At 41.0% G+C, this 9,106-nt stretch overlaps 1 protein-coding gene across 5 annotated transcripts; it reads left to right on the top strand.

Annotated features, from left to right (window-relative positions):
• Window positions 1-2,626: 2,626 nt before the first annotated feature.
• On the top strand, window positions 2,627-7,169 carry ABT1 (activator of basal transcription 1). Of its 5 annotated transcripts, none has more exons than XM_042455303.1 (4): window positions 2,628-2,824; window positions 3,037-3,438; window positions 3,986-4,161; window positions 5,746-7,169. In XM_042455303.1, exons 2-4 carry the CDS (start codon window positions 3,093-3,095, stop codon window positions 6,082-6,084), a joined length of 861 nt encoding a protein of 286 aa, XP_042311237.1. In that variant the 5' UTR covers window positions 2,628-2,824; window positions 3,037-3,092; the 3' UTR covers window positions 6,085-7,169. The 5 variants fall into 5 exon arrangements, with proteins under 5 accessions (XP_042311233.1, XP_042311237.1, XP_042311238.1 ...); XM_042455304.1 differs by having other exon boundaries at window positions 2,628-2,855; XM_042455300.1 differs by having other exon boundaries at window positions 2,629-2,824; window positions 3,026-3,438.
• Window positions 7,170-9,106: the final 1,937 nt, after the last annotated feature.

Genomic DNA, 9,106 nt, shown 5'->3' with positions numbered 1-9,106 from the left:
AAAGTCAGTTTATCAATTTCCATATATTCATACAATTTCAACAGCCAAGTGTCAACAGGGGGAATTTCGTTACTTTTCCATTTAGAGGCATATAACAATCTGGCTGTGCACACCATATAAAATAGCAATTTATCATATCTTCTTTTAAGTTGTTCGTCGTCAATTATATTTAGTAGGTATACCTTTGGATCTTTTATCAGATTTATTTTTAGGATTTCCATTATTTCGATATGCATATTAGTCCAATATTCCTGAGCTACTTTACAGCTCCACCAGCATGGATACGAAGTTCCCAACTCTTTCGCACATTTCCAACAGGTATTTTTACCTTTGTTATTCATTTTGGCCCTTATATAAGGTGTTAAATACCATCTAAATTGCATCTTGATCATATTTTCTTTTATTGCATAATTTGATGTGTATTTACTTCTTTCCCCCCAGTTGTTCTAATGGAATATTTTGGCCAATATCTTTCGTTATCTCCGTTGAATAGAGGAAGGCGAGTCAGGAAGAGCATTGATGGAGCATTCAGGAAAGATACAAAGAGGACACTGAGAATGGGTCATTATTCGTGGCATCATTACATGGGGTGATCCCAAGATCCCAGCAGAATTTACCATTCCAGCCGAGGATGATTGTAAAGGATGTAAAGCCTATGGCGCTATATAAATAAACATAATAAACATAATAATAATGATGATGATGATGATTGAAAGGAGACATGGCTAGTGTACTATGTCATGCAGAGACACAACAAGAAGGATATAGATGGATACTTTGGATCCACAAGCACCTTTAGCGATTGAATTGATTTTTCAATGCACAATAGCAGTTATCTTGCAGTGTGCCTTTTGAGAGCTTCTGTCTACTTGGAAGCAAGCCCCACTGAGTTCAGTAAGGTTTAATGTGTATAAGTCATTAATCAATGAACTAATCAGTCAGTATACAGTTTACATTCAATTACCTATTGGAAAACAATTAGCCTTTCATATGGTTTGAACACTGAACTACACCTCCCGCAATGTTTTACCACTGTTTATTCTGGACAGGGATGATGGGATTTCTAATGTAAAACTAAAGAGCCATAGGCCTGTTCCAGACTGCCAAAATAAAGCTGCTTCGGGTCTCTTTGGAGGTATGCTATTTAAATGATGCATGGGTCCTAAGAGTCTGGAGGTCACACCAAAGCCAGACTCCATTCCTAAGCACTGGAGTCCAGCTTTGGTGCAGCTTCCGGATTCTTAGGGTGCACACATCATTTAAACAGCATACCTCCAAAGAGACCCAAAGCAGCTTTATTTTGGCAGTCTGGAACAGGCCATAGTCTCCCAATCCCTGTTTTAATTAGTCCATAAATGAAATTTTGAATTCCTTCCTATGTTTCTCTTCTTCCTATAAATTCCTCACACTGTTTTCCAAGGGACATTTCCTCTGTCTCTCTGCCACTATTTCCAGCCAGGGCCCTACTGTCCTTATTTTACTTCTTGCCATTTGGGCATATTTTTGTTAGTCTTAAAATGTTTGTTGGTGTTAAAGTTGCACGTTTTGGGCCTGAGTTTGTAAAAGCTACATCTCTGCTGAAGAAGTCCACTTCGAAACTGACTGAAATATAGATTTACATTTTGAAATGAAATAAATACATTTGATTCTCCCCAACTCTATGTTTAATATTTACATACAAAGCTACATTAATAGCAGCTCCGCTCTGGGCCCCACAACAAACTACAATTCCCAGGATCCCATAGCATTGAGACATGGCAGTTAAAGTGGGGTCGAAACGGATTTTTCCTGCAGTGTGGATGCACCCTGAGGTGCATGATTTATTAGTGGACTTGTTCATTATTCAGGTTATCACACTACGCTCTTATAGTGCTGCTATTCCACTTTTAATACTCTGGCTGCCTCATGTTGCATTCTGGGATTTGCACTTTAAGGAGGGCCATTTATAATTCTGAGCAGCCAGAGAGGTTTTAGGTCTCAATGAACTACAAGCCCCATAATGCAACGGGAGGCTGCCAGGGCAGTAAAAGCGGAAGAGCAGCGCTATAAGCCTGTGGCGCGCTCCTCCTCTTGCTTTTTGTGAACGTTCGAAGAACAGGTAGAAATTAAGGTCGGGAATTGGCGCATGCGCCTTGAGAAAGCTGAGGGGAACCGTTGCGGGCCGTTTAGCCCTCGTGCCCTCTCAGAACAGACCAGCTCGCGATTGGCGGTTGGCTTTCCCGCCTCTTGCCGAAGCCACGCCCCTCTTCTGCTTCATTAAGGAGAAGCTCCGCCTCATCCTTCCTCCTCAGCCAATAGAAAACAAGGCGACCATAGAATTATAACAATGAAGAGTGACATCCTCCGCGAACCTAAAGAGGCACTTCCGGACTTCGCTACTGCTTTTAACCCACCTCAGAGAGATTTTCACCGTCTTTATATACTACGAGACCAAAAAATATGCTGTAGTCAAAGGGAATAATTGTACTATTGAGGCCAAGTAAATTAAGGCCAAAGAGGTGCACGTAAACCTCCTTCAGAGAGTGTTTCTGAGGAATATCTGTCGACGGGGCCTAGTATCACTCTTAACTTTTCACTTAATCTATGGAAGGGTCGCTCTTCCTTTTGCGACAGGAGCCGTAAGTGAGGCTCCTGGCTGTCGCAAAAGGTTTCCTTTCCGTTCGGCGTGGAGGTAGGCGAGTTCTAAGGTGCTCGACTCTGTGGCTGGATCTGCACTGCGATAATAATAACCCGCTCTGGTGCCTCAGCAGACTACAAATCCCAGGATTCCGTCAGATGGAGCCGATGCAGTTAGAGGCTGCGTCCACACTGGAGAGATAACCCGGTTTGGCACCGCTTTAACTCTTTCCCCCTAAGTATTGGAACTCTTTTACTACTTCTGTTCCTTCATTGTCTGGGTCCTCTGTGGCCATTGCTTTTGCCTTCTGTATGTTCAGGATGCGGGTGGATAAACAGTGTTGATGGCGGGTGCCATTGCTTCCCTCATTGTGCCTGAGCCCTCTTTTTCATGGTTTCTCTTGTTCAGTTTCTTTACAGGAAGAAAGCAGCCTCCCAACTGGGCAAGAGGTATTAGCAGTACGGTCAATCACAGCATGGCTGACACAGGTCTAGAGCAGCATCGGCTGGCTCCCACGGCTGAAGACTTGGCAGAGGACAGTGAAGAGGAGAGGGAAGGGCCTATGGACGAGAGCAAGGAGGAGGAAGATGAGATGTGTCAGGAACCTTGTGATCAAGATGGCACCCAAAATGTTGCCTTGGAGGACAAGGAAGCAGGAAGTGATGATGCTCAGCTGGATCTTTCCAGCCAAGCTGACACCAAAAAGGTTGTGCCTGGCATTATTTACCTGGGTCACATCCCTCCCCGCTTCCGGCCAAGGCATGTCCGGAACCTGCTAAGCGTCTATGGTGAAGTGGGGCGCATTTTCCTGCAGCCTGAAGGTGAGCTGGGGAAGAGTAGGCAGGTGTGTGTGTGTGCATGCCAGGGAAGGAAAATACACAATATACTACATGTGTGCAGGTGCTAAGTAGGGCCAGGTGTGATGAAAGTCATGGTGAAAAACAAAAACCGTGTTGGGTGCAATCTCTTTTTTGAACTGGCATCTCTAAGGCAAGGTGGATGAAGAGTGAGGAGATCCAAGTGGAAATCGCTCTGCGGTAAGTTTTGTTATTGATAACACTCAGGTTGAAGCGTTACGCAATTAGTATCTCCTCAGAAACAAAATTACATTTCTTGTTGAGTGTGTTATTTTATTAAGTTCTTGGACTTGTTTTAATTTTGAACTGCTTTGTGATATCGTAACAGGAAAAGTGCCGTCTTCCATTTACTATATCAAAGACATGCCTGCTTATTTACAATGACACATCCGTAAACCAACATATTTTGAAGTTTGGCTTGAGATTTGAACTAAGACCTAATCCAGGAATGTACAGTTTTTGACCCATCTCTCTCTCTCTCTCTCTCTCTTTCTTTCTCTCCGTCCATCAGAACGATTTATACGAAAGAAAAAGAAGAAAGCTGGAAGCAATGCCAAGAATTTCACAGAAGGCTGGGTGGAATTCCGAGATAAGCGTGTGGCCAAGTTGGTTGCTGCCAGTTTGCACAATACTCCGATGGGGGTCCGCAGGAAGAGCAAATTCCACTATGATCTCTGGAATATGAAGGTACGCAGTGGCGTCACTAGGGGTGTGTGGACTGCACCAGGTGACACCCTAAAAGGGGGTGACACCACTGCTCCTCAGAGACCTGCATCTTGGCAGAAATGGGCTGTGACATTTATCTGCTTCCCTTTAAAATGCTTTAAGAGATGGTGGGGGTGAGGTCAGCCTCAGCGGAAGGAGAAAAGAGAGAGCCCAGAATTTTTTTTAATTCAAATTTAAAAAAAATTTTAAAAAAAATTTTAGATAAAAAAAGTTTATTCTTTTTAAATTTTATTTTAAAATATCATATTTTAACCAAATCTTCACTATGTATATGTAAATACATTGAAGTTGTGCAGATGACATTGTAATTTGAAGGTATGGTTTCTATTTTGTTAGTTGCTTTATGTCACAATTATTAGCATTTCATTCAACAGTACAAGGGAACTACGATTTATGAATAACATTAGTGCAATAAAGTATTACTCAGGATTTTGTATGGTGTGAAATGGGAGGAGGAGGTCAATGGGGTGGGGAGGGTGACACCACGAGTTACTGCACTGGGTGACACCAACCCTAGGGACTCCACTGAAGGTATGTGTGTGTGTTGGGGCTATTCTGGTAAATAAGCCTCCAGCCCCTCATTTCCATCATCTAATGAAATAAGCTATATTCTGGTATGGTGCTGTGCTTCTACCATTTGTAGAGACTGAGAGGATATAATTGTTTGATGATGCTTGCTGCAATTGGGGTGGGTTGGAATATATCCAGAGAGGAAATGGCCCCTGGCCCTGCATTGGTTTAACATAACTTTATGTGGCATCTGGTAATCAAAATGCTGGCCCTTAAAGTAACTGAATAATCATAAAGTAGCACATGTAATTACACAGTAGCAACATTTATTGAAGTTGTAATCAGATATTTTGCTCATTATATCTCTTCTAAGGAAGGAAACAGTGAGGCTCTGTGTGTGTACGTTCAAACAAACAAATATGGTTAAACTGACTATATTTTGTAAGACCAATGGACTGTTGTCGGATGGGCTTCTTCTGGGAAGCACATTGATTTCTCAGCTCTGTTCCTGTTCTTAGCAGCTCACATCCAATTACATATACTTCATATCTGGAAATCCATATGTATCTGAATTCCCTTAGACAAGATGATTTCCCTTTGGGATGGTCTGTTGAACTACAAGCCAGTAATGGGTGGGAGTAAAGCCAGTAGTACAGTAGTGGTCTACTATTTTTTTCTCTTTTCTTTTCCATCTAGTAGCTATTTGAGAGAGTGAAAGCTCATTCTTGGCAGAGATGTGGTCTCCTTGCTTGCTGATTGTTAGGCCAAGGGCTTCCCACCCTTTTTGTAAAGACTTTACTGCCAACTACTATAGTTTTAACTAGCTATAGTGCAGGGATAAGATTCCTTTGGTCCCTAGATTAATGTGTGGAGGACAAAGTGGCTGCTGAGAATAAAGAAGTTGGCCACTCCTTGGTTACACGAATTTCAGATTTTCTTATACTAAAAATGGGCACCAGGTGGTGTTTTAGATAATAAATAAATGTGTTGAGGCTCCATGAAGCATTAAGATGGTTCCTTGTCTTTTGATTTCAGTATTTGCACCGCTTCAAGTGGACTCACCTGAGCGAGCGGCTTGCATATGAACGGCAGGTACGGCAGCAGCGAATGCGTGCTGAAGTTTCCCAAGCCAAGCGTGAGACTAATTTCTACCTGCAGAATGTGGAGAAGAGCAAACACTTCACAGCGAAGGGCAGTCAGGGAGTGCAAGAGGAAAAGAGCTGGGGCTTTGTCCAGCGGCGTACTGAAGATGAAATCCAGACCAGTAAAGGGAAGAAACGTCTGAAGCAGCAGCTGGCCCGTGCTGCTGAGATACAGCAGAAATCTCAGTCAAACAGTTCCCTGTTGAGCAAGATCTTCAATATCCAGCAGTAGTGATGCTTCACTGGAATCCAGGACTTGTTCCCCATTCTGGTCTAGCCTTTGGCAGCTATATTTTGACAAGTTCAGCAGACTTAGGTCTACCATCAATCCTATGGGAAATAAAAATTCTCATGTTGTGCTTAGCACATCTTATGGATATATAGTGGATCTAAATGTACTGATGTTTCTGCTGTGAAGAGCCCCGCTTTAGAGAGGTGTACAGTGCTGAGCAATGATCAGCATTAAATAATTCCCTTGTGGGGATATGGCAAGAGTTGACTCCTTTGGTCCTCCCTTTGGTGCCTTGAGTTGCGCCATCTTAAAGGCCTATGAACCAGTCCCTGCAGTGGAGGTGTGTGCTATGGGGTAAGGCAGATGACTGAAAGGGAGTTGAAATTTGTTGGGAATCTATTTGCTAATATAAGCTATAGTACAGTTCTCTATAAATCAGGGGATGGGGTTAAATAAAAAGGCTGAAGTTCCTTTCTCAGTGTTCAGTGTAGTTTGTAAAATATGAAGATCCTCATCTTTACCTCTGTTTGGAACTCTTATCCAAAATACTATTAAATGGGCAATGTCAAGCAGCAATTATAGGTGCTATGAAGGTGGTAATATTAAATGAATATGTGTCACTGGATGTTTCAGACAAAAAGCAGGAGTATCATGTATATTAAAGACATAAGACTAAAGCAGGAGTATTATGTAGATTGCAATGAGCATTGTCAGGCTAAGAGAGTACAGTGGACCCTTGTTATACGCTGGGGTTTGGTTCCAAGATCGCCCGTGGATAACAAAATCCATGGATGCTCAAGTCCCATTAAATATAATGGCATAGAAAAATTGTGTCCCTTATAAAAAATGGAAAATCAAGGTTTGATACTTGAAATTTATACTTTTTAAAAACATTTTCAAACCATGTATGCCTGAATCCGTGTATAAGAAGGGCCGACTGTATTTCCCCCCTAAAATTATTGTATTGAGTTCAGGATTGCTTATCTTTCTAAAAGCTTGTCCAAAGCCTGTGATTAATTTTTGACTGGAATTACTTCTAGATATTTCCTTTAAATTTTATTTTACAAATTAAATTCTACAAAATCTTTTTTTATACTGGTTATCTCTGTTAAATCAGAGCATTTGGCAATTTGGAGAAAATTTTTATAACAGTTGTGGAAAATTTCTAATGGAGTTTTTATGCAAAGGAGGTATTTATTGTAATTGTGATTAAAAATTATTTGGCATTTTCCCGATAAGTGAACTGTTGGCTGAGAACACAAACTGTGATCAAGGGACTGGACTACTTCCATTGTAAGGGATGGCACTTACTAATTTTCCTTGCGGCCCCAGTGGCAGAGTTGGCTGGTTTTAACCTTGGTTAAAACCAAAGAATTAAAAAATCCCAAAACATTCATGGTTTTTAAAACTGATTATTCATATTATTATTTCCCCAACCCTCTTACTGGAACAACAATGACTGTTTGAATTTAATGTAGAGAGATCTTGTAGCACCTTTGAGACTTACTGAAGGAAGGAAGTTGGCAGCATGAGCTTTCCTCGGATGCATCTGAGGAAGTAGACTGAAGTCTACGAAAGCTCGTGCTGCCAACTTCTTTCTTTCACTTAGTCTCAAAAGTGCTACAAGATCTCTCTACATACTGATTCTACAGACTAACATGGCTATATCTTTGAATTCTACTGTCTGAATTTTAAGATTTTAACTTTTACAGTTTATTGGCATTTGTTCATTGCTAGACCAGTATCGGTGTCAGTTGTTCCTTTTTAATCTCTTTATTTTATAGTGCAAGAAATGCAGTTCAGAAACAAATCTTTCAGTTAACATAAGCTCAACCAAAACAACTTGCTAACAATTATTATTTAAACTAGTGGCCATAACACCTGAACTGCATTTTGCAACTTAATTTTCTGAATGAGTCCTATATTGGTGTAGTCCTACACATTAATGTAAAAATAAAACAAGAAAAAAACCCTGGTTGAAAGAGGAAAAACAGTTTAAACCCAAAAAATCTAGGAGCTTTTGCTTGGTTTTTTTAAAAAATGTTTTTTCTACTCCTGCCCTGTGGTGACATATGGAGATGGAAGTAGTTGATGATGCATGGATGGGACTTGCCAGCAGGCCCCTTTTCAACACGGGCTGTACTGACCAATGGGAAGAAGCCATTGGTCCACCATCTACCAGTCTCATCTTAAAATGGTCCTTCTTCTCTGGCAAAACAACTTACTAACTAGATTCATAAGGATTGACTAAATCAGAGATAATTGTGAATTGCATGGGAAACAAAAACCTGAATTTCATGCTTGCCACCCCAAATATGAGAGAAGTATGAGATATATTTCTCTTTCCTGGCTAGTTGAATCAATTAAATTAGAAGATCCAGAGAATTGCTGTGGAGGAAAGAGGATTGATAGTGGTGTGTAAGTGTGTTTGCACACTAACCTAACATTACAAATGGCCTTTCGAGCTAGAAGAACTGCACCCTAATCTCAGTAAATTGTTTTTATCATCATGAAAGAATACTATTTGCATTGCTGGGAATTAGATATTAGATTAAATGATTCAGAAAAAACGGAGGCATGTCCATGTCCCACAAGATAATCTTCCACCAGAGCAGGGACTAGTAACTGGACTGCCCTGAGGCAGTTCAATGGTATATGCTCAATTTTGATAACACAGGCATCAGTCTCTGCTGCTGTCTTCAGTCTGTTCCTGAAATACCTCAACTCCAGAGTCTTGAGACCTCTAGAATAACCAAGTGCCTTAATCATCTTACAGCTACCTAATGCAATTAAACTATATAGTACACATATACTGGCTGGCCTGTTGAGATCCCAACTGAGGAAAAGCACCATACAGGAGACATTTAAAAATACAATAATTGGTAACTACATATCCATTAAGATTAGCATGCACCCAAATGCAAATGACCCAATCTTGCACGCTGCACTAGACATATTCCATCTACCATATGGGACTCAGTGCAACTGATGTAATCACAGCCATCCTTTAGTTCCCCCATTG

The sequence above is a fragment of the Sceloporus undulatus genome, chromosome 2 (genome assembly GCF_019175285.1).
Source record: "Sceloporus undulatus isolate JIND9_A2432 ecotype Alabama chromosome 2, SceUnd_v1.1, whole genome shotgun sequence".
NCBI lineage: Eukaryota > Metazoa > Chordata > Lepidosauria > Squamata > Phrynosomatidae > Sceloporus > Sceloporus undulatus.
The sequence above is the reverse complement of the archived record's forward strand: the minus strand, read 5'-3'. Positions and strand labels throughout refer to the sequence as shown.